Source organism: Nycticebus coucang, chromosome 1, assembly GCF_027406575.1.
Source record: "Nycticebus coucang isolate mNycCou1 chromosome 1, mNycCou1.pri, whole genome shotgun sequence".
Lineage (NCBI taxonomy): Eukaryota > Metazoa > Chordata > Mammalia > Primates > Lorisidae > Nycticebus > Nycticebus coucang.
The window spans coordinates 166,770,174-166,796,440 of NC_069780.1; the positions used below are offsets into that span (position 1 = coordinate 166,770,174).

General features: G+C 41.4%; 1 protein-coding gene across 1 annotated transcript in view; it reads left to right on the forward strand.

The window, feature by feature from the left end:
• The first annotated feature begins 546 nt into the window (after positions 1 to 546).
• CAPSL (calcyphosine like) overlaps positions 547 to 26,267 on the forward strand; it is a 29,954-nt gene continuing 4,233 nt past the window's right edge. The window contains exons 1-4 of the mRNA XM_053596458.1: positions 547 to 628; positions 16,596 to 16,732; positions 23,881 to 24,058; positions 24,365 to 24,574. Of these exons, the coding sequence (XP_053452433.1) occupies positions 16,596 to 16,732; positions 23,881 to 24,058; positions 24,365 to 24,574 (525 nt within the window). The 5' untranslated portion in view covers positions 547 to 628. The remainder of the gene's footprint in view (positions 629 to 16,595; positions 16,733 to 23,880; positions 24,059 to 24,364; positions 24,575 to 26,267) is intronic.

Genomic DNA, 26,267 nt, shown 5'->3' on the forward strand with positions numbered 1-26,267 from the left:
TACAGTAATTGCCAAGGAATGTGTAAAAAAAAAAAAGAATAAATAAGAAAAGAAGAGAAGAAACCAAGGATAGAAATAGCAGAAATGGCATTCCTTTAGTGTGTGAAGGCAGAGAAAGAAAGAGACTTTTCAATCATGTATAATTATACCTGTCTGCTCCTGAGAGTTGTGATTTTAAGTTTTACCTGGTAATAAGGCACCCTAGCAGTAGACCTTCTGGGGACCACAGAGGGACAGGAAGGGACTGCTTAAAAGAACATAAAACATAGGTGGTTAAGTTTCATGTTGTGCTAGAAACTAAACCATTTTCAGCAAAACTTCCCTCTGGCTGTTCAAACAGCTTGGGATTTCATAGTCACTGGGATTTCCTAGGCAACAAGAGTGTAAACTTGAGAAAAGGCAGGGCCAGAATAAGGACTGACAGTGAGGTAAGCCAATCAGACTGTGAGCCTGCAGCAGTGATCCCAGGCCATCCAATTAGCACTAAGAAGGTGGACCAGAGCATCTGAGAAAGACAGGTGAGAGGGAGGAGGTGAGCGGCAAGGGAGGGACCAGTTTTCCCAGGTGCAGGAGAAAGCGTCCATAGTTTCATTTCCAAGCAACTGGTGGCAACAGGTTAAGATTTAAGGTAAATCAACTTTTTAATCTCTTCTATTGATTTGATCGCTTTTGCTTGTTTTAGCCAAGAAAGTAAGACAGTAGATGTTGTTCTCCAGAAAGAAAACCTAAAATTTGTTGGGAGTTCTTGGACTAGAGAAGCAAGCCATCCCTAGGCCGTCAGTCCGTGGAGGAAATAGCTTGGTTCTGGGAGAGGCTTTTGTAATCTTTGTGAAGAGATGCTCAGGTAAAAATGTACAAAAATAAATTACACCCAGTAAAGGGCAAGGAAATACGCATTATTGAGTGATCACTGTGTACTAAGTGCTTGTGGTTGGGTGAGTTGCTGTAACTATCCTGATGATTATTGATAAAACTGAGCTTCGAGGGGTTCAGCATATCTATGTCATAAAGCACTGAAAAGATTGAGCTGTTATGCATACTGCTTTGTCTGACGTTCAAAGCATGTGTTATTTCTGACATACTCTGCTAAAATAACAATTTAGAACTAGAGTAAGAATCTGCATGCTTCTTAAAGTATACTGACATGGCTTGTTCAAAGTTGTTAGTAAAGGGCAACCCTTTTGACTCAGGTGTTCACCTGCCTTGCCTTCAGTCTGAGGAGTACTTAAATCACACTAAGCAGATGAACTTCTTTCTTGTTTTTCAAGCTCTTATTTTTTCCTCAAAATCTTACAACTATAAAAATATCGTTTTATCGAGAGATGTAAACATTGAGGTTTAAATTATGGCATTCATTTGTATTTATATTCTGATAGCAATTATCTAATAACAGTTGCAATCATCAATTCTAATAGTAATCTAGTAGCATCATGCTAAATGCTGATAATATGATGATAGGAAATACAAAGGACTCAGCCCTTTCTCTTAAGGACTTTACAGTCTAGTAGGACAGGCAGATCTGAAAACAGAGTACTGTGTCATGGTGCACTGTGGTCATGATTTGGATTTTACCATGGTGATTATACAAGGATGGGTAGGACTTTTCTAGGCCAACAAGGGAGAAGGAATATTCCTGAAAACATGGTTACATATACAAAGGCACAGAGATATAGAACACCATGTGTCTTTGAGGAATGTGAGTGGAGATGCAGGATAGATTCTAAATGCATGGAGAATTACTAGAAACAAAGCTAGAGACATAGAAAGGGCCAATGCATAAATCCAATATGAAGAATTTTCACGTTGCCTGCACATGGTGGATTTTATACTAGATGGTGAAGTTTAAGTTTCCACTTTATAGAGATTTCTCTGATAGTCATCTGAAGGATAAGCCAAGAAGGCAAAGTGAGAGGCAGGGAACTAGCTAAAAGACAGTCAAAATAGTGGAAATGAGAGGTTCTGCACTAAGTATCGATGGCAGTAGAGGTGAGGGAACAGAGGCATAGGACATGTCGAAGTACTGAAACTATATAGGATTTAGCTGCTGATTGTATATAGTGAGTGAAGAAGAGTCTAGGATAATGTTCAGTTAATGAGACAGGTAAATGGTGTTGCTCTTTTCTGAGGCAAGGAATAAGGAAGAAAGATAATGAATATGGTTCTGAAACATTAAACTTGAAGTGTCTTTAGTTCATCCAAGTACACATACTCTGTAAGAAATCTGTCTCTGAAGCTCAGGAGAGTCCATTGGTTTGAATAAAGGTTTATTAATTATAATTGTGTCAGTAGATAATGGCTGAGATTGCCATGGAATAGTGAAAGAGTGAGAATAGAATTAGTAACTAAAGCCTGGTATACAGCATTTAAGAAGCAGTCAGTAGACAAGGAAGAAACAAAGTAGGACAGACCCAAGAGGGAGGAGAAGAATCAGAGGAAATTAGATCTATAGATATTGAGAGAAAAGGGTTTTTAAGAAGAAGTAATGATTGATAGAATTAACCGTTGGGAGAACTAGGGACTAATAACTGACAAAGTTGACAATCAGGTTCACAATGAATTATTGAGAGTATGCTTATTAAAATGCAGTAGACTGAAGTGCAAATGGGGCATGAAGAAGGGGAGAAATTGGAGACCCTTTCAAGTAGTCTGACTTTGAAGGGTAGCAGCTAGAAGAAGTCCAGAGCTGAAGGACTACAGAGGATTCATGAACTAAACAGAAGCTAGTGGACAGGAGGAAAAGGGCGGAACCGATGACTGAGAATCCCAGAGGGTTTGGCATCTGTGTTGCAAGTGGGGAGGGTATCTGAAATTGCAGGACATTCAGTATTCCCTCAAGAGGAGGTAGGATGAAGTCAGGATGGTCTTAAAGCTACATCTTTATAGATTTGGAGGAAGGTGGTGTGAGTTTGTTCATATCTGGTGGCTCTGGTTTTTTTCTGTGACTTTTAAGACAGGATGTAGAGAAGAATGACAAAGGTTTGAATTAGCCTCTGAGAAGATTGGAAGAAGAACCTGACCAACATCATATTATAGTTGAGTGTTTCTGAGGGCCTAGTTGTAGTTAAAGAATAAATGCAGTGGCACCAATTTATGCTGGCATGTGAGTTTGTTCAGTTGCAATCCACAATCCGCCTTTAAGGAGGGCAAGCATGGGCAAACTGAGCCAAGTTAGGAGGCATTTGTTTGGGTGGGAGATTGACCAGTGAGGAGTGAAAAAGAGGGTGCTGGTAAGGAGTGGTTGGAATGATGTATGAAATGTGTGGGAGAGGGAAGGAAATTGATCCAGAAGGGAGAATAAAGCTTTTAATGGTTGGAGTGAAAAATACAGGGTCAAGAGAAAGAGATGAGAAGCCCCTTTAGGTCAGTGGTTCTCAACCTTCCTAATGCTGCGAACCTTTAATACAGTCCAAAGGGGTTGTGACCCATAGGTTGACAACTGCTGCTTTAGGTCATAAACAAGTTTGAATAATAGAACTGAATGGTGCATGAAAAGTTAATGCTGAATATCGAACTTTTAGAGACCTATTTTGGCTGATGACAAAACATAAAGCATGGTTTTAGAAGGGAGTTCTAAGACATTGAGCAGTTAAATTTGGTACAAATCAGAGATCTCTAGAAACATTGTGGCTGCCTGCTGGATGGGTTATCCAGATAAGTTCCAAGCGTGCCCAAATTGATGGGGGCACATAGAATGAAGTGGACTTCTCTGAGGCAAGATTTAGTCTTAGTGATTTATAAAATTATAGAGCCAAAGAGGAGCCTAGGAAGTCTTTCCAGTTGGGCTATGCATCAAAGAGGGTTGGGAGAATGGGTCATGATGAGGTCATGAACCTCCTAACCTAATGAGGTTCCTTAATGTTTTGTAGATATCCATTAGGTTCATTTGTTCTAGAGTCCTATTAATTACTGATTTTTCTGCTTTGATGATCTGTCAAGCTCTTTCAGTGAGTTGTTGAAGTCCTCAGCAATTATGACACTGCTGTTTATCTCTTTTCTTTATGGCCCAATATGATTTGCTTTATGAATCGGTGAACTCCTGTGTTAGATGCATATATATTTAGAATTGTTATATCCTCTTGCTGAATTGCTCCTTTTACTATTATATAATGACCATCTTTGTCTTTTTTTTCTTATCTCATTGTTGATTTAAAGTCAATTTTATCTGATATGAGGATAGCCACACCTGCTCTCTTTTGGTTTCTATTTGCATGGTATATTTTTTCCATCCTTTCACTTTGAGTCTATGGGGGTCCTTGTGGGTTAAATGTGTTTCCTGGAAACAGCAGATAGTTGGGTTGTGCTTTCTCATCCATTCAGCCAGTCTATGTCTTTTGAGGGCAGAATCAGACTGTTCATATTCAGTGTTAGTATTGATATGTGGGATGCTGTTCTTTCATCATGTTCGATAATATTTTATTGTTTTGTTTTTCTTTTTGTAGTATTATTTTATTACAGCTGTGAGCTTAAACTTTGGGGTGTTTTTCCACTGTCTTATCTATTGTGCTGTTCTATGTATAATGCAGTTCTGAGTATTTCCTGTAGGGCAGGTTTAGTAGTGACAAATTCCCTTAGTGTTTGCTTGTCTGGAAAAGTATTTATTTCTCCATCAATTATGAAGCTGTTTTTCAGGACACAAAATTCTAGGCTTGTAGTAGTCTGTTTCAGAAGACTAGAAGACTAAAAATGGAGCCCAATCCCTTCTGGCTTGTAAGGTTTCCACTGAAAAGTCTGCTGCTAGTCTGTTTTCCTTTATAGGTTAGTTATTGCTTTCATTTTGCTGCTTGTAGAATTTTCTCCTTCATTTTGACTTTGGCCAGGTTGATGATGATATGTCTTTGTGTCTTGGAGGTATCCTATTTGCTATGAATTTTCTTGGTTTTTGATAACATATTGTATATGGATATCTGAATCTCTGGTGATATCAGGGAAGTACTCCTTAATCATTTTCTTAAATAGATTATCCATGATTTTTGTTTTTTTCCCTCCTTCAGGGATACCTATAATTTTTATATTAGTTTGCTTTGCATAATCCCATATTTTTCTGAGTGATTGTTTATTTTTCTTTATTCTTTGTTCTGTATCTTTAATGGACTGGGTTTGTTCAAGGGCCTTGTCTTCAAGCTCTGAGATTATTTCTTCTGCTTGGTTTAGTTTACTGTTGACACTTTCCGCTGCATCTTGAAATTCCTTAAATGACTTTTTTTCTTTTTTTGCAGTTTTTGGCTGGGGCTGGGTTTGAACCCACCACCTCCGGCATATGGCGCTGGTGCCCTACTCCTTTGAGCCACAGGCACTGCCCTCCTTAAATGATTTTTTAATTTTTTAAAGTTCTATTATATCCTATCTTATGTTGTCTGCCTCTTCAGCAACCTTTTCATTTTTTTTCATGGATGTAGACAATGACTCCAAAAGAAGCATTTGTTCAAAGTAACTGCAGAATAGTTACTAAGTGATTTTTGTGACTTATAATTAGTTATGACCTCAAAAGTTTAGAGACTTATACACACATTAGCCATAGCTGTCGCTTTATCTGAATCTAAAAGGATGACAGAGGATGTAACAGTTGGGTCTTGTCCTTGCAGTGGGCTTGAAATCATTTTCTGAAGCTAAGGCTTCATGGCATCTAAAAAGTGGATATTTCGAAATTACCTGGTTGGTTTTAAGAGTATAGACATTAAAACCAAAAAGTTTGGCAAAAAATTTTTCTTTTCTCTTGATTTTTATCTATTTTGCATTTTATATACAAATCCACCAAATCTTTGATTACATTTGCATAGTTTAGATTTCTTCTTACTTTGTTTCTTTAAGATCTCGCATCTGTCTGGCTTATCTGACTCAGAATAGATTGTAAGTAATTTCCTGGTAAAAATCCCAGGGTCTTAAGGCACAGCAGAGGGAGGAGAGAAACACAGGAGACAGCAAGGAGGTTGCTAATGAGGGAGCTTATGCCTCCTGACATTTCCAGAAGATGCTTATTTTGACAAAGACCTTGTTACCTTGGGGCCTCCTGTTTTATAAACTTGGCTTTTTACCACATTGTTTTAGTTAAGTGAGTTCTTGAATATCATCCTCAGCAGTTTTTTTTTTGTTTTAATTCTTTCATAGTTAAAAGTGCTGGAGAAGCTACTAACTGAAAATAAAAATCTATTACAATTAGAAGTTAGAATGAAGTAACTTTCTCTTTCCTTTGAATTCTCAGGGGGAGCTGAGTCTCTCTTCACTCTGGAATGGTAGTTAAATTTGCCCAGGTAAAGATCTAGAATCAGCCCAAATTCTGTAGGAATGAACTTTTGCCAGTTACATCAATTTAAGTAATAGAAGACCTGACCAACATTCAGTTAAGCAAATAATACAAAGAGATTTTGTTTCTCGTGTGACAGGGATATGGATCCAGGAAGTTTTTCACATTGGTTCATCAGCTTGGGATGGCTGTGATTGCCTTGGCCTTTCTCTCATTATTTCATAGAGGTTGCCAGAGCTCCAGACATTGCATTCTCACTCAAGGCATGAGGAAGGCAAAAGAGATGAGAGAGCTGTCCCAGAGCCCTCAGCAATTTCATTTGGTTCTCTTTGGCCAGAGCTGGTTCTCATGTCCACTTAAAGGAAAGTGGAATGAAGCAGAGAAAAAGGGAAGTGGAATGACATTTGTATCAGTCAGTTGACAGTGTCTAGAAAAATCAGTTGTAATTCAAATTCTATCCCTAAGAATATAAACTTCCAAGGGTCAGAACCTTGATTTTTTCATCTATTACTATTATATGGCACATACTGGGCGTTCAGTAAACATGTTGAAGACTAGGGTGAGACAAGGTAGGTTCTTAGGGTACAATATTTAAGGAGACACACTCAGGCTTGAGCAAGTGTAGGGTGACATTTGCACCATTGTGAGACTGAGTGTCTCCTTAAACATTGCACCTTTACCTTACTTCCCAACTCTGGTTCAGTGAATAAAATGAAATACGAAGAAGTATGAAGTAAACATTTTATAAAAATGATATTTATGGGAGAGATTATTTTTAAAATGTGTCATATGGTAAACAAGTCCTTAAAATAAGGACTTAATTCACATTAAGATCAGCAGAAAGAATTACATACTGTGATTTAGCAGAAATGGGTGCTAGGAACACTTGCCAAGTGACAGTAGTTGCAACATGGATTTGAAACAGAAAACTGGTAAGGTGCCAGACTTCAGTGATGTCTTATTTCCACAGTATGTTTGTATCACTTAGGTATAGATCAAATACTGTCCTACTTTAAGTGGTATGGCATGGAAGTGGATTACACGGAAGATGGTAATCCAAATCAAAAATAGGTGTTTCATATATTCCTACATTGCTGACATAATTTAAAATAATTTGTGAAAAATAGTAAATGATATGAAAGATAATCAAATACAGGAGTTTTAAGTTTAGTTCAAGCTCCCCTACCCTCATATTACTTTATTGAAACAAAGAAACAGACAAAAATCTACTGCTACAGGAAGAGGAGATTAAGTCAAATTGTTCATTTCAACCAGAAGGAGTTGACACTGAGCCTTAAGATTTTAAAAACCCAAGCAGGGACCTGAGGGGGGTGAAGGGTCATGTTTAGGGGCCCACAAGTGGCTTGGCTTGCTCTGCGGTGCTGTCTTCACCCTCTGTTGTGGGGAAATTCTATAGCACTCTAAGGCACTCTTTCCTGAAACATTTCCTTTCCTTCAGCTTGTTGCACAGACCTTCCCTGAGTCCCCAAAGCAATTTATCAGCACCTTGACGCAGCTGTTGAGTGCCGTGACTTAGAACTGTAATTCAACCCCAGCTCTGTCACTCCCTAGTGGCATGTCCTCAGGCAAATGACCTGGGTTCTCTGGGTCTCTGCTGACCTCCAGTGATAGGTCACTGGTACTTGACAGAACCCACCACACGAGTCATGTGTTGATGTGTGCAAAGCCCTTAACTAAGGGCTTGGCCCCAGCACAGTTACAATTACTATTACCTCTTCTTTTCATTTTGTCCCTTTATCTTATCCTATTTTGTTAGTCTTTCTCCCTAAAGTCTTCCTCCTCTTAACTAGAGGGTGACTTTGTATTTCCTATAGCTTATGTTCTCAAAACTCAGGTGTGCATTATAATCAACTGAAAACATTAAAATGCCACCTGCAGCATCCAGACTTAGAGAGTTTAATTTACTGTTTTGTGAGGAGTACAGGCATCTTCATTTTTTTTAACAGTTCATGCTAGTTCCAGGTCCTTCTCAACCTCAGTACTATGGGCATCTTGGACTGGTTAACTCTGTTGCCGGGGGCTGTATTGTGTATTGCAGGATGTTTAGTAACATCCCTGGCCTCTACCCATTAGGTTCTATTAATACTCTACTGCGTTTCCTTTGTAACGAACAAAAGTGTCTCCAGACATCATCAAATGCCTCCTTGAGGACAACCACAGATTGAGCTGGGAACCACTACTCCATAATGTCACCTGAAAAACTGGCATGGTGCCGGGTGTCATTAGTGGAGCTATAAGCATGTTCAGTTGGATTCAGCTCAGATGGGCTTGATGAAATACTCTCACAAAGTCAATAACAGTGACACATGCCTCTTTCTGGGGCTTCTGTGTCCTCTACTGCAAAAACCAAGTCTCCAAACTGAATCTTCAATTTCAGTCAGAGGGTGGAGGGAGGCAATATTTGTTCACTTCCTAGCTACCTGCTAGTCTATTCTCAACACCTGGTCCTATGATTTGAATATTTGAAATTCATGTTGAAACTTAAGAGGTATAGCCTTTAGGAGGCAGTTAAGTCACAAGAGGTCCTCTGGTATGATTGAGATTAAGGCCCTTATAAAAGTGGCTTCACAAAGTGTTCAGCTTTTCCATCTTTTCTGTCATAAGAGGACACAACATTCACCGTCTCTAGAAGATACAGCGTTCAAGGCACTATCCTGAAAGTAGAGAGAGAAGCCCTCATCAGACACTAGGTACTTGTGGCCCTCGGTAGAGTGCCCTGGTGTCACAGCTCACAGCAACCTCCAGTGCTTGGGCTTAAGTGATTCTCTTGCCTCAGCCTCCCAAGTAGCTGGCACCATAGGTGCCCACCACAACACCCGGCTATTTTTTGGTTGCAGTTGTCATTGTTGTTTTAGCTGGCCCAGGCAGGGTTCAAACCCACCAGCCTGGGTGTATGTGGCTGGCACCATAACCACTGTGCTATGGGCACTAAGCAGAGAAGCTACAGCTTTTTGCCATCTACTTGATAGTAATAACTAATTTATTGAATAGACTGGAATCAGTGCAGATGGTCTAATTTTTTCTATCTATTGCCTTCAAACATGATCGGTGCATCTTTCTCCCCATCCCTGAGTGACATTTCAAGTATTAAAAGTTCCACTGAATCTAAATCAAAGTTTCAACCTTAGATCCAGTTTCCAAGTAGAGAGAGAAATAATGAAACCCACATCCTGTTTCCCTTCTCCGTGGAGGATAGGTCTTGATGCTCAGGACCAAGCCTGAGATAGCAACGATGGGGACATTTTCAATTGGGTTGAGACCTTAAGAGAAGACAAATACTGTACACCGCCTCAGAACCAGCTTGAAGCCCTTCAAGTTCAATCAACAGCTGCCTGCTCTTTATTTTGTCTTTCTCCTCTCTACATAGAATTTTAAAAAGTCACACAGAGCTACAGCAACCCCACGTCACTTGCTATTGAAAACAGTTAAGGACACAGTTATTTAACAGCTACAGAAATGCCTAAAAAGTTCTTAAAGCAAAAATCTTTACCTCATCTGGCTGTGGGGAAATGTAGCAGCCTGTATAGCCTATGGCTAGGAGGAGTGAGAGTTATAAGAAATACCTGTATAGCTAAACAATGGAACACCTTGGTTAAAAAAACGGCATGGAGAGGGATTTAGCTCTCCTAAGAAGCTCTAATGAGAGCTTGCCAGATGAGAGCAGTGGTGAATTGCAGTCTCTACACCTGTGGTGTTGAGAGGCGTGAGATCAGCCTTCTATTAGGCTGGAGGAGAAGGTAGTCAGGAGCATGCGCAGTCTATCACGGACGCGCTTACTCTGACTCAGTCTCCTCTCCTGCCTGCGGAACGCCAGCAGGTGTCTCTCTGCTGAAGATTACCAAGCTCTGCTAAAGACTATGATCTATCTATTCTAAGACGACTTCACCCTGTCTAAGACACACTGTCCCTCTCCTGCTAAAGTAGATAGCTCTCAGGCACCTAAGAGCAATTGTTCCTGAGCAAGGTTAGCTTAGCGGTCTGTGTCCAGTACCTAGTTAAGCTGGGCCGAGACCTGGCCAGTCCCGGGCCCTGACAAGCGGTGGCAGCAGTGGGCTGTGACAGGGAAAATGGGCTTGATGGGCACAAGAGGCAGGTTAGGCATTTGGAAAAACTGGACTGCTCTATAGATAATTGCTGCTTCACAGGGCTGGACTTAGATGACACCTTCAAGGACAGCTTCCTCATGGTACACGCTGTCCCCACCTCAGCGCTCCCAGCAGTGGGGTGCAAAGAAAGGATGTCCAGGCAAAACCTGGTCCAGCCATTGGGGCGCACACCTCTTCCAGCAGGGAGCCTGCTTCTGTCCTCAGCACATCTCCCCTCCGTCCCTCTGTGACACTTGTGGTGCCTTACTGTTAACCTAATGCTGTCCTCCCTTCTCCTGAACACAGATTAACTCTTCTCTTCTCCAAAATTCATTCAAGCTGACTAAACCTGCGTGAGTTCCCTTGGCTTTTTCAAGCCAACCTTCCCTTCCTGAAAGAGGAAAACCTGGAGCATAGTTTCAGAGAAACCAAAGGGAGGGCAAGTTTTTAGAAGGGGGGGTGAGTTGTATGTGGACGTCCTTGGTGTTTACAATGTCTGTATCAATGAGAGTAACTTCCTCAGCAATAAGATCCGCCTCTCTGCAGGTTGTTGACTGTAGACTTTTAATCCAGCAAGGAGAGGAATAGAGGAACAGAAAAGGGGGGAGTGGGGCGAGGGGATTATGCAATTCTGATTATAGCCACCAGGTGGCACCAAAGACAGACAAATAGAGTGCTAAATTGTAGGCTGGGGTTTCCGCTTCTAAGGGTCGGCTGAAATCTGTCCCTGAATCCTACCTTAGAACCCAAGAACCATGAAGAGATAGACCTGTATGCATTTTCGACTTTCCACATCCTGTTCTACAAGGATTTCCAAATGTAGGCAGGCCGAGAGCTTTGGTAGTGGCAGGCAAGCAGTTGTGGACAATGGAATGAGGCAGCCTTAGCTGGGACCGGAGCTACCGAGCCTCCTTTGGCTTTGCTGCTGGTGGCTTCACTCAGTCTACGCGCCAAATCTCCGGGCCTATGTGAACGTCCCCTCCCACCCGCCACTGAGAGTAGGGATGGGGGCAGCGGAAAGCCGGGCCCTGGGGGCCAGTCCTTCTCTCTCCCTCACATTGTGCGCCGTCTCCTGCCATCTTGAATGTCTCCATGTACCTCTGTCTCACGGTCCAGCAACATACTTGATCCAACAGTCTCCTGCTGGTCAGCGTGCCCCACCTTCCTATCCACGCCTACACTCGAGGATGCAAACTATCATTCCTTTTTAGAAGGCTAGGGTCTCCTGTTGCTCTCAGTACAAAATCCAGACCTCACCACGGCGCCCCAGGCCCTTCCAGATTCAGTGCTCGCTTACCTGATCAGTTCCATCCCCCCCGCCCCAATTTCCCTTTTCATACTCCCTCCCAATCTTCACTACTTTTCATGTCCCCTCCCCGCTTCTTTCTCTTTTCCAATCATACTAAAATACTTGTATTTTTCTAATTATGCTATTTTCTTTCACTTTGGCCAAAACACTTGGTACATCTTGTTCTAAAATATACGATGTCCTTCCTTTTTTCTCCCCGACGACCCCAGCCTAGATAACTTCCACCTCCCATTAGGATTGAAGTTTAGGCATCGTAGACGTCTTCAGAGCGCCCCTCTCCCAAGCCGGTTAGCTGCGCTCTGTGGTTTGTTGCGGCTCAGTGGACAGTCTGCGCCCCCCGCTCTCAGGCTGTAAGCGACGTCTTGGTCCCTCTTTCACAACTCCCTGCTGCAGTATCCGTTGCTCCCTGAGGCTCACAGGGAATGGACCCCGCACGCCCCGGGCCCTTGTGCGGACGCCGTGCCGACACGTGGTGGCGCTGCGGTCGCGCGCGTCCTGAGCGCCGCACCTCTTGGGCCCCGCGCTGGCCTGGCGGGATGAGGGCTGGTCACCGCGAAGGCTGGGTGCGCAGAGAGGCTCTTCTGGAGTCAGGGACGCTTTGCACAGGGTTGTGATGTCAGGGATGTACGTTTGGGGACAGATTCTTGCCCTGGTGACTTCAGAAGCTGCCCCATCATTCTTCTTCGCCAAGACCCTACCCAATCCTGACTTCCTCAAAACCCCCAGTTCTTGGTAAACTTTGTGTTCTGTTCAGCTTAAATATGATCGTCAGGATTTAAAGTTACTAAGATTCTAAGCTATCCAATGGCTTGATCCTCCTAATTCCTCGCACCCCCAGGCCCTGCCTTGGCACAGTGTCTTCAAATAGTACACAGTGAATGTTACACATTGGCTGTTGAACTGGGCCACTAAGTATTTAAATACAGTGGCAAGTTGACCACACAAGGGACTGTAGCAAACTGGTCAACATATAGGGGAGGTCAACATAAAGAACTAGTGGTGCATGTCTGGTCTATGAAAATAGGTCAACTTGAGGTGGTCGGAGTCGTGAGGTGGCCAACTATGGAGATTATACTGCATTTAAATAATGAAGATGGGTGGTTAATATAGGTGTTTCAAGAACCATGGTAGGGTGGCAGGAGAGAATGCAATTTAGTTTTTTTCCCTTGAATTTAGCAAATTAGACTCAAGAGGTGACTGGGAAGGGTCGGCCTCAGGACTGTTTGGGATATGTGACTCTCCATCCCTGTTTTTCCAGAGTCTGTCCTGCTTTCCTATGGGACAGCTCCATCAAACTGTACTTTGACATTCTCATACGTTATTCACAAGTGTGCTGGGGTAGAAAGAGCCCTGCCTGGGAACCAGAAGCTCTGTGTTTGGTGTTGGCCAGAACTGCTGGGCAAGTCACCTTACCAAACTGATCCTTAGTTTCCAAGTCTGCAAAATCAGGCAATTGCACCGGGTGACCTTCAAGTTTCTTGCTCTGGACAGTGTGTGGATTATTGTGAGCCACGTGGTAGTGTGACCTGCCCAAGTTATCTGACTTCTCTGCATTTCAGTACAAATAATAGTTGTGACTAACTCATGGACTCCTTCCCTCCCTTCTATCCTTCCTTCCTTCCTTCCTTAGCTAACCACCTTGGTAAGATAGATACGTATCTGTAACACTTTTTAATTTATTATTTAAATTGACAGATAAAATTACATAACATGTATTTACCTTGTACAACATACTTTGAAGTACACATAATTGTGGAATGACTAAATCTAGCTAATTAACATTTACTCATGGTTTTTTAAAAAAATTGAGATGAAGTTCACATAACATAAAATTAGTCATTTAAAATATACAAAACATTCACAATATTGACCAACTGCCACTTCTATCAAGTTCCAAAATACTTTTATCAAAGGAAACTATACACCCTTAAAGCAGTCTCTCTCCATTGCCCTCTCAGCCCCAGGCAGCTAGTAATTTGCTTTCTGTCTGTACGAATTTAGTTCTTCTGAATATTTCACAGAAATGAAAGGAAATGAAGCAATGTGTGACAGTTTGTGTTTTGGATCCTTGCACTCAGCCTAACGTGGTTAAGATTCATGCACAATGTAGCAAATATCAATACTTCATTCCTTTTGATGGCTGAATACTATTTCACTGTATGGATATACTAAAATTTGTTTATCCATTCAGCGATGGATGGATATTTGTGTTGTTTCTACCTGTTGGCTGTTGTGAATAAATGCTTCTATAAACACGGGTTTATGCGTATTTGTTTGAGTTCCTGTTTTCAGTTTGGCTCTCAGGGTTTTTGCCAGGACCAGATACATCCTCACCACCAAGAGGCCTTTCATATTCTGAAGGTGTTCAAAGAAGGCCCGGCTCGGAATCTGTCTTGGATCTGGGACCCAGGGCTTACTTTCCTCCTCCTGCTAGTTTTTGGTCTATGTTTCTTTTCGTTCCTCACTAACTATCATGGGTGGTGTGGAAAAACAAGAACAAACGGAGTAGAGTGAACACGGCAGGGGAACCATAGCGGGAAATGAGGCTGGGAGGGGGACGGCTGGGAACCACCAATGGGCAAAGACCACAAGGCGAAGTGAAGGGGCAGGAAGGAAAAACAATGGAGGCCCCAGGATTGCGCGGCCCCGAGTGGGTTCAGAGAATGAGGAAGGCATGCCGTTGGTGCCAGTTTCTGCTTCCATAGCAGGAGGGTGGGGCTAGCACTGCTGCCACTACCAGAATATGGTCAGGGCAGGAGGTGGCTTAGGTGAGGACTAGTAAAGGAGCAGGAGATGGCTGGATGAGTGAATTGTGTCCTTGTACGTGAATACAGGATCCTGGCTTAGCTTAAGGATGTCATGGGCATAGAGTTAGGAATGGAAGCCAGCTGGAGACCAAGTGACAAACCAATAATAAGCAAATGCCAGTTTTGGAAAGCTGATGCTACCAGAAGGCAAACGATCTGGGCTACAGGTATCCTTGCTGGCTGAGAACTGAGCATGCTCTTTGTATGCTCCTGACATGACCAGAGACAGAGGTCTCCAGGAGCAGTGTGTGCTGCCATCTGGAATTCCAGGGAACCTCTGCTGAGGAGCCAGAGAATGCAGAGGAAGGCTCTGTGTAGCTTCAGACAAAGCAATTTTTTTTTCCTAATAAGGAACAAAGTGGCAGAGGTTCAGGTAGGCAAAGGCCTCCTTGGCCCTGGGTCCAAGAGAACTGAGAGGAATTACTCCCTTCTTCACCCATACAGTGGGGATTGAGATGAAGGGCAAGAGGCCGGATCCTGTATGCTGGCTGGGGGAAGGCTGCAAGTGGGCCACGTTAAGGGTATGAGTCCCTCAATTGTCTATTCCAGTTTCATTTTTTGGCTTTAGATTCCCTTTCCCAAAGGTTACTTTTGGGTACTTTGCATGGGAAACCCTTTGACGTGCATTCAGGGAGCAAGAGCTTTGGCACAGGAGAGGCACAAATCTGAGGGTTGCCATCCTTGATGGAACAAATTCATCCTCATGTAGCACTCAGGGGAAGTGCCATGATTTGGCCAGGGAGGTAGCCTTTGACCCAAGAGTGGAACTGTTCTAATATCCCTTTTCAACACTTTGAATTCTGTTCTTTGCCTGTACTTCAAGACCTCTCACTCCTTGGTCTTTCCATTCATAGTTCACATTGAAGTAATGTTCAGGGTCCTCCATTTACCGGAGGACTTGTGAGGATTAGTGTTCTTTGGAGCTGGGATGGAATTTAAAGACCATCTAACTCAATCTTCCCATTTAGCACAGGTGGAGACAAAGGCCTTAAGATCCACTTAGCTGTCACTGGACTAGGGGGTGGGGAAATGGCAGGTGGGACTGAAGAGTCAGGACTAGAACCTGCGACTCCAGGTTCCCAGTCCAGTGCTTTGCCCACTGTTGTGGGAGTTGTGAGAAACTCAAGTCCAGCTGCCGCAGTTGGTACATTCCTCAGGGACCACCTGGGAGGCAGTATTTCATAGTATCCATTCTCTCTCCTGTTTCTTAATGGTTAAAACACAAAAGCCAAAGTGTAGAAAAAAGAGATCTTGTACATATTTGTCAGAAGAGAGAGGATGTCTTTTTTACCATTTTTTTTTCTGTCCTGAGAACTTTGTTGGGTGTTAATGGACACTAACCTGTTAATCAAGAAGATGATACTAATTACTGGTAGTAATCGTTAAGGCCCCAATGTTGAGAATCTCAGTAGAGAAGGGATAGAAATTAATGCTTAGATCAAAGGGGAGAATATTAAATGTGGGGTCAAGAAAATATGTAAAATTCTAAATAGAAGAACATGGCATATAAACTTGACTCAAAAAAGAGACTATAGAAGAACAGACAACATTTCTTTTTTCTTTCTTTCTTTCTTTTTTGTTTTTTGAGACGGATTCTCAAACTGTCACCCTGGGTAGAGTGCTGTGCATAGTTCACAGCAACCTCCAACTCTTGGGCTCAAGTGATTCTCTTGCCTCAGGTTTTTCATTTTTAGTAGAGATTGTGTCTTGCTCTTGCTCAGGCTGGTCTTGAACTTGTGAGCTCAAGCTATCCACCTGCCTCAGCCTCCCAGAGTGTTAGGATTATAGGTGTGAGCCACTATGCCCAACCTAACTTTTTTTTTTTTTTAATAGAGGGAAGAGGTTTCAGAAAGATTAAAGATTATTGGGAAATGGTGGTATATTTAAGACTAATGCCTGGGCTGGAGAAAACAGATGTCGTCAAGACTAGATAAATAAGTAATGGATATGCCAGGTACACAGTTAGTATAGATAAAAATGAGAAATTCTGGGAGATTTGAGGCTGTTCCTGGGAGGTTTGGTGACAGAGTGGGCTGTAAATATTTTTCTCAGTGGGGCTGTTGTCACTTTTTTAGCCAGAGGCAGGCGGTGAGGCCTGAGTTCTGATAACTTGCTGTGAATTCACCCCTCAGATGGCGGGGACAGCACGCCACGACAGAGAGATGGCAATTCAGGCCAAGAAAAAGCTCACCACGGCCACCGACCCCATTGAAAGACTCCGACTACAATGCTTGGCCAGGGGTTCTGCTGGCATCAAAGGACTCGGCAGGTAGGAATGGCCATGCGGTGGCAGGGAGGGGGAAGAGAGGCAGGGCACACGTGGCCTCGTGGGGCTGACGTTGGCTGTGTGGTCTTGGGCTAGTTGTTTCCTCCTAGGGGCTTATTTCTTTATTTGCAAAATGTAGGGTTTGGAGGAATTTATCTCTGAAGTCTCTTGTCACAGTTTTTGGTTCTTAGTCCCAGATTCAGCCCTTCCACCCATGTCTGCTATAAGAGTGTGCAGCTGCTGGGACAATGTGGGGTAAAGGAGAAGTGTGCCCAGTGATGCCCAGGAGGACAATGAGAGAGAAGCTTCCCAAAGCTGTGATAGAAGAGGCGTGTTGGAAAAAGGAGGAACTGCGATTTAGTGATTGCAGGGTTTCGAGTTTTGCGCTCAGGCAGTCATGTCTCACTCACCTCCAGGGTCTCACTCACTGGAATTACTTCTCAGAGAACTGACAGCTCACTGCCACTGGGTTTCTCCCAGCTGGGTAGGTCTTGTTTCTGGCTTTCTGATAGTGCAAGGTCCAAAGTACTGAGAAGCCCAAGGAGCAAGCCTCCCAAGGGCAGTCCTTGTGCATTATAATACTTTATCGAGCTTGCTGTGGGCCTGGACTTGTACACATATCAGGGGATTTGTGGGAGAACAAAGCTTCTTCAGTGCCTGTGAAGGATGTAGACTAAGAAGAGTTAGCATGGAGTAAAGGCCCTCTCAGTGGTGTGGGAAGTTGTATGGTAGGGGAGTACGGGATGCCCATGGGAGGGAAATCAACCTTGCACTCAGAGATTTGGAAGACTTCCCTCCAGTGAGGTACTGAGCATCTGGGATGCCATTTGGAACAGTACAAGTTTCAGACTAAGCCCAGCTCTGTGAGAAGCCCAGGCTGTTTGTATATGGACCCTGGTGGCCAGGCAGTCACAGTCCAAGGGAAAGACCAGCCAGCTTCCCCTTAATATTGTGTCAACTTCAACCTCATCTGGTTTTGTCCTGGATCCACATAATTGCGCTTGGCACAATCTCTGGAGGGAAATTGCCCTCCCTTACACGCCCTGGTCTGCTCAAGCGGATCCCTCCTGCTGGCTGTGCCATCCCCACCCGACACCCTCTGAACCCTGCAGCTACACCAGCCCTTCCACCGTGAACCAGTGTATTGTGAACAGACACCATCTCATCCTCAGCCTTTGGCTTGAATGAGCCCTCTGCCTGCATTACTGGCCTTGTCTTTCCCCAAGTCTCTTCTCAACTCTAGGGGGACTGCTCTTTCCCCTCTACCCCTGCCTTGGAGTCAGTTAAACCCTAAACACCCTTTTTCAGTAAAACCTGACCCCGAGTAATATCCACACCTCCTGTCCCTTTGTTCATTTACCCTTTCCCCCATGAATCCTGCCATTGAAGGACATTGCTTCAGGACTGGCTCTACCACCTGTTCATTGCCAGGATACTTGACATTCTGTGAAGTGTTGGCTGCTGGAACTATCTTTCCACCTTTTTTTTCTTTTTTAAGTTCATCCATTCCAGTTTTTTTTTTTTTTTTTAATTTCAGGTTAATGTGAGGGCATAAACAACCAGGTCACAATATTTGAATTGTTAGGTAGAATCCATCTTGTACTTGTGTCCCATGTCCAGAAGGTGTGCCATGTACCCCTGCATTGTGCCCATTAAGTGAGGACGCACCCGTCCCCCTGCTGCTTCCCTTCTTCCCCCGTCTTGACTTGAATTGAGTTTTACTCCTGTGTGGGTATGTATTAGATCATCTACTGGCTTCAGATTAGTATTGAGTACACTGAGTATTTGCTTTTCTATTCTTGTGATACTTTACTAAGAAAAATGTGCTTCACCTCCATCCAGGTTAATACAAAGATGTAAAGTCCCCATATTTTTTTATGATGGAATAGTGTTCCATGGTATACATATACCAGAGTTTATTAATCTGTTTCTGAGTTGATGGGAATTTAGATTGTTTCCACATCTTGGCAAATGTAAATTTAGCTGTGATAAACAATCCAGTGCAAATGCTTTCATGATAACATGATTTTTTTTCCTTCTGGGTAGATGCCTAGCACTGGCATTGCAGGGTCAAATGGGAGATCTGATTTGAGTTCATTGAGGATTCTTCACTTCTTTCCAAAGATGCTGTATGAGTTTATAATCCCACCACCAGTGTAAAAGCAATTCCCTCTCTCTACATCAATGCCAACATCTACCACTTTGGGATTTTGTGATGTGGGGTAATCTTACTGAGGTCAGGTGATATCTCAGAATGGTTTTGATTTGCATTTCTCTGATGGTCAGGGACAATGAGCATTTTTTTCATATTATTTGCCTCTTCATTTTAGGCATTCATCTGTCTTCTTCAGAAGATTCTGTTCATGTCTCTTGCCCAGTGATAGATGGGATTGTTTGTTCTTTTTTTGTTGATTAATTTGAGTTCTCTGTAGATCCTGGTTATCAAGCCTTTGTCAGATTTGTAACATGCAAATGTTTTTTCTCATTCTGAAGGTTGTCTATTTCCTTTCATTGTTGTGTCCTTAGCTGTGCAGAAGCTTTTCGGCTTATTTAAGTTCCATTTGTTTATTTTTATTGTTGCTGCTGATTTTTATTTTTCCTGCAATTTCTGCTGAAGCCTTCTTCATAAAATATTTCCTTAGGCCAACATCCTCAAGAGTTTTACCAAACTTTTCTTCTAGGATTTTTTTTCCAGTTCTTAAAAGTATGATTTTTTTCTTTTGCAGTTTTTGTGTGGGGCCAGGTTTGAACCCTCCATATCTGGTATATAGGGCCAGTGTCCTACTCCTTTGAGCTACAGGCACCACCCTATGATGTTGGTATTTTAATGGGGATTGCATTGAATCTGGAGATTGCTTTAGGTAGTATAAACATTTTAATTTTAGTTATTTATTTTCTTCTGCTAGGCTTGGGGTTGGATTGCTCTTTCTTTTCCATTTCCTTAAGATGATTCATAGGTTGTTGATGTGCTCTCTTTCTGTTTTTTAGATGTATGCACCTAATGCAATAAATTTCCTTCTAAGGATTGCTTTTGCAGTATTCTACAAGTTTTGGTAACTTATAGATTCATTGTCGTTATGTTCAAGAAATTTAACAATTTCCTCCTTTATCTCTTCCTTGATCCAAATGTCATTCAGCATAAAGTTGTTTAATTTACGTGCTTTTGTGTGGGGATGAAAATTTTTGTTTGAGTTGAGTTTCACCTTTCTTGCTTTGTAGTCCGAGAAGATACAAGGTATAATTTCAATTCTTTTCATTTCATTGATGTTTGATTTGTATCCTAGGATATGATCTATTTTGGAGTATGTTCCATGGGCTGCTGAGAAGAACATATATTCCTTAGCTTTGGGATGGTGTATTCTGTGTTTGACTATTAATTCCATTTGTTCTAGGGTCACGTTTAAATCCCTTATGCTTTTGTTTAGTTTCTATTTAGAGGATTTGTCTAGTTTTTCCAGAAGGGTGTTTAAATGACCAGCTATTATGATGTTATAGGGTATCACATTGTTCAGAGCAATCACGGTCTGTTTCATGAATCTGAGAGCATTTAAGTTGGGTACATACATATTTAGAATTAAAATGTCCTCTTATATTGTTACTTTGATCAGAATGAAGTGAACATCTTTATCTTTCTTAACTTTAGTTGCTTTAAATCCACTTGTATCTGAAAATAGGATTGCGGCTTCTCCTTTCTTCTGATTTCCATTTGCTCAAAATATTGTTTTCCATTCCTGGACCTTGAATCTCTTTTTTTCCTTCAAGGTTAAGTGTGTTTCCTGGAGATAGCATATAGATAACTTGTGATTTTTTTTACCCAATCTGTTAGCCTGTTCCTCTTCAGTGGAGAATCCAAGTCATTAACATTTAGTGAGAGAATTGATAAGTATGGTTGAGCTCTATCCATTTTATATTGTGAAAGTCTGTTGCTTAGTTTTATTCTTTGTGCCACCGTGGAAACTGTTTTGTCCTTTGGTTTCTGAGTGTTTACTTTGCTGGTGTTGCATTGTGATGATTAGTGTGGAGAATAGATCTAAGTATTTTCTCTAGAGCTGGTCATGTTAAGGTGAATTTCCTCAATGTTTGCCTATCAGTAAAAGATTTGATTTCTCTATTCTTAGGAGGCACATTGAACAGTGCCTCCGACAACAACATGGCCTTCCAAGGGGTGCAGGGTCTGCTCTACTCACCCCAAGGATGCTTGCCCAAGCTCAACAAGTGTGCCAGATTTGGCCATGCACTAGGAGCCTGAGAACTTTCTCTGGTGGAATCTTCCCATGATAGTGGTGCCCAGTTAGTAGCCAAGCTTTTGGGAGATCCACCCTGCCTGGCATTCACTCTTGGTTGTTGGATGCTATTCAAGTCACCACTCTTGTCGAAGTGTTTTAAACTGCTTCCTGGACGTGTTCAGTCCAAAATCAATAAACTGCATGTGGGTTGGTCCCCTGGCCCCTGCCTGTACATAAGCACTTGCCTTCTGTGACAGCTGTCCTCATCTCCAGACAGCCTCCTTAGCTCCTGGAGTTCACCACTGCTTCACTGTGTCCTAGAAGTGATGTTCCTGTGTAAGTTTCCCCAGCCAAAGGTGGCTGGAGTTCTGGTTCCCCTGTCCCACTGTGAATGGCTAGTACGGAGCTCTTTCTAATCTGCCATCTTTTTCCTCCCTCTCTCCACTTTGTCTTGAGTCCTTATCCTGGGTTAGATTGGGATGACTTTATATTTTCCTTGATATCTTCATTTTTAACACCAAATTCTGGTGGTTTCAATAGTATTAATGTTCTTTCTCAGTCATTTCCAATTATCTTGTAAATATAAATATTGTTCAAGATTCTACTGTCAGTCTCTTTAATTCACCATTCCACTCTTAAATTAAGTCATCTTTACCTTGGCCCCTTGCTTCATTCTTGCTGAGTTCTCTCCTGAGTGCCAAAGTTATTTTACAATTTATTCTTTTCTTTTATCTGTAAGGACTCTAGGTAACTAACCAACCATCCAGTAAATTCCTCTATGTAGTTGGATTACTAGTCAAGACAAAACAAAAATCATCATCCTGTCTTGCAAACAGAGCTTCCCCGAAAGCCCTTACTCTTTTAACGATATCTCCATTTTTGCACATAGTGCCTTGGGTTGGAAACTTTATAACTATCTTTGTTAATCCACCCCATTGACTCCTCTTTTCTTACAATATCTTGCAATCTCTTTTCTTATTTTCATTTCCACTGATCAAGTATAGAAACTCAGCATTTTTTCCTTTGACTCTTGTTAAAGGATTCTTTTTTAATGTTTAATTTGTTTCATGTACATTTAAAAAAATTTCAGATTAATGTGGGGATATAAACAATTAGGTTACAATGTTTGCATTTGTTAGGCAGAATTCCTCTTGTAGTTGTTTCCCACATCTAAGAGATGTGTCATATACCCTTACATTGTGCTCATCAAGTGGGAGCACATCCATCAACTTCCCTCCTCCCATGGTGACTTGAGTTTTTCTCTGGTGTTGGGTGTGTATTAGATGGTCCCCTGGCTTCATATTAGTATTGAATACATTGAATACTTGCTTTTCCATTCTTGTTATACTTTACTAAGAAGACTGTGTTCCAACTCCATCCAGGTTAATGTGAAAGATATAACTTCTCCATCTGTTTTTATGGATGAATAGTATTCCATGGTTTACATATATCACAGTTTGTTAATCCTTTCCTGAGTTGATGGGCAATTAGATTGTTTCTACATCATGGCAATTGTAAATTGAACTGTGATAAACAATCTAGTGCAAATGCCTTTATGATAAAATGATTTTCTTTTCTTCTGGGTAGATGCCTGGTAATGGGATTGTAGGATCACATGGAAGGTCTATTTTGAATTCTTTGAGGATTCTTACTTTGCCTCCAAGTAAGGTTCCTTTGCCTTCAAACTGTCAGTTCTTAAGTCGTTCAATCCACAATTGCTAAAGCTTACTTAAACTGTTATTCTGATAATATCTCTTTTCCTGAAAACCATTTAAATGATTTCCAAAAAATTTATGAGAAAGCTTATACTTTTTAGCATTTTAGCACACTTAAAATTCTTTAGATAATGCCATTTACCCCACTTTTCATCTTATTTTTAAAATTTCGGATGAATATAAGGATACATATAATTAGGTTACATTGTTTGTGTTTGTTAGGTAAACTCCAAGTTGCAGTTGAGCCTGTGACCCCCCCAACATTGTTCCTGATAGGTGAAAGCTTACTACACCCCCCTCCAACATTTTTATCTTAATTTCATTATTTCTCTCTTTGGAACAGTCCTCCAGCTTTCTCACATGCCCCAAGAGTTTCCTAGAAACTGGTATCAGGTATTGGTCTGAAATGAGTTGTTTCTTCATTCAGTCAAAACCACTGATCATTTTTCTTAGTGTCTCTTCTGTCTCTCTCAGTCTCTTATCTCTCTCTCTCTCTCAACTCATTTCCAAAGTTATTTGAATCAGCACCTTTCCCTCCCATTTCTTTCAGTGAGGTTGTTTCATACTTTTGTGATATAGTGAGATTCTCTTGTCACAATGTGCATTCCTTCCTTGGATCCCCTGACTCCCCGTTGTTTTTAAATTCATGTATATTAAAGTTTATTCTTTGTGCTGTAAAGTTCTATGGGTTTTGGCAGACACATGTCAGTATCCACCATCAGAGAATAGTTTCATTGCCACATGTAGATTATGTGAAGACTTTTGTTTTTGCTAATTAGATTTTCTTAGTGTTTGTGTATTTAATGTGTGCCCCCACCCCCAATTCTTCTTTTTCCAGTGTGGTGCAGAGAAGCCAAAAGGCTGGACACCCCTGCCTGCACTTTACCAGTTCAACTCTCTCCTCTCCCCCTCATCTTTGTACTATCTTCATAGTTTAGTTTTACCATTTTCAGAATGTTGCGTAATTAGAATCATATTTTTTTTGTGTGTGTGTATGTGTTTAGAAGTTTATTTTCCTTTATGATAGGCTGGGAAGAGGCTCTTCCATTTTGGAAGGAATGGTGCAGAGAAGAATCCAAGACTTTTGTACATTACTTAGGAAAATATTGAGAGTAGTTTTCTTTTTAAATCTTTACAGTTATACCTTGTTCTTTGTGAGTTTCTTCCTTGTATGTGTGTGTTTTTGTCTTTTTTTAAAAATTTTCTCCAGAGTGTTTCGAATTATGGATGACAATAATAACCGAACTCTTGATTTCAAAGAATTTGTGAAGGGGTTAAATGATTATGCTGTGGTCATGGAAAAAGAAGAGGCAGAAGAGCTTTTCCGGAGGTTTGATAGAGATGGAAATGGAACAATAGACTTCAATGAATTTCTTCTCACACTAAGAGTAAGTGGCCTCCTGAATCAGTGCATCTGCTGAGTTTGGCTTTCATGTGTTTTGGGTTGGCTATTATGAGGTTTTGTTGTCAGAAGTTGTTAGTGCATTGCTGGGGGGATGAGCAGAAGACTGTGAACAGGTTTAGGGTTTTTTTAAAGCATTCATAATGCACATTATTTATTGAGTGGGACATAATTTCTCATCTTTGAGGGGAAAAAGATTTTTCATGATATATAATATCAAAAAAACCACACTTGACTGTGTATGTTTCTATGTGTTTTTTTCTGTTTATCTGTTTATTTTCTGTTTATCTAGCCTCCAATGTCCAGAGCCAGAAAAGAGGTAATTATGCAAGCTTTTAGAAAGTTAGACAAGACTGGAGATGGTGTTATAACAATTGAAGACCTTCGCGAGGTGTATAACGTCAAACACCATCCAAAATACCAAAATGGGGAGTGGACCGAGGAGCAAGTATTCAGGAAATTTCTGGATAACTTTGATTCACCCTATGACAAAGATGGAGTAGTAAGTAAAAGAGTTTAATCTAAGAGATTTTTTTTTTTCTATTCAGGTTGAAGTTATAAATGGGAAAGAGGTTCCAAACCTTAACAATCTCTACATGTCGTTAGTACATTTGTTATAAATAAATAACAAAAATAGAAGCAAAATATTCTTTAGGAACCATCTGCAAAGTTGAAAACTGAAGTAATAAAATATGTATGTGTGTGCTCACACAGTCATATAATGAGTCTATGTTGGTATGAGGTCCACACAAGCTGACTACCTAGCATCTAGGCAACGTGGCATTTCGTAAATACCATATGCATAACACTCAGCTAGTCACGTTTCAATGAACTAGACTATAATAAAGCACATTTACCCTCAAATGGGTTATAATTCAGTTTTTGGGAACAGATTTACAAAGCCTCTGCATTCATTCCTCTGAGCATCATTTGTCATCACACTTCATTCTGTGGAAATGCCATTTAAAAGTAGCTTTTGACAAGGGAACACCAGATTGCAGAAGTTACTCTGATTTATTCTTTAGTGTACTTTGAGGTTAATTTACAATTCTAAAGTGAGCTTGAAAACAAAAGCAACCACTTTATCTCCATTAAGTTTTCCCTTCAAGTTATATACAAATGTATAGCTTGGTAGGGTTTAAGAATTTTATTTCCATGACTGTGTCTAGGCTAAGATGAAAATGTCATCTGTTTTTTATCAACAGCCATAAATGGATTTTTTTTTTTTAACCCAGGGCCAGCTCTGCTCTTAGAAGACCTAAGTAAGGGTTTTGTGATAAGGGAAGAGGATGTCTCCTTGGCGACAGTAGGCAGCAGCAGAACCCCAGGGTTTGTTATCTTCCATCTCATTTGCCACACAGGAAGAGATTAGTGGAACAGTGGAAGGGAATGAGAGGGTGGTTATGGGAAGAGAAAATAAACCTTCCCCTTTGGAAGGAAGGGATTTTCCCTCAATTGTTTTCATGAAACTTTACGATGCACCCTGTAAGAAGGGGTAGGGGACAGGAAGGGAACCTTTCTTTCCTTCCTGCTGACATCCTTCAGTCAGGGATGGAGAAATGTCGTCTGGGGCTAAGGGATGTGCAGGTAGATTTAAAGACGGCGTCCTAAATTCTGCAGGGCAGCCAAATGCTTGGGGCCAGAAATAACAGAACTTCATGTTTTCTTTCGGTATTGCTGGCCTTTGATCTCTCAGATGTCAGTGGAAAAATAGCCAACTGCCATTTCCCCAAATTAGCCCAACTCTACATGAATCCCAGAGTATCTTTGCTTTCTTTCTGCAGGTGGTTCCTCCTCATTGCCAGGGGAAACCTCAGCTGCCATTGTCTCTAACCCAAGTCACAGTGGCCAGGGGTTGTGATTCAGCTCATTTAAAATCCCCACTTCGCCTCTTTTGACATTTATCTTAATAAGGCACATTAAGCTCTCAAGTACTCATAAAGGTTATCGAGATTTTTAGCAAAGATATTTGATGATACCTGAATATCATAGATCTTGTATTGACACCCAACTCTGGCTGTTCATGACCATCATCATACATATTAGTATTAATAATGCAGATTGCTAGCCACATTGTAGATCTGCAGAGTCTGAAGTTTTTTTTTTTTTGGGGGGGGTGGAGCTCGAGGGTTTACATTTTTAATAAGTATGCCAGAAGACTTATACACATTCATAATTGAGGTCTTTAGCTTTAA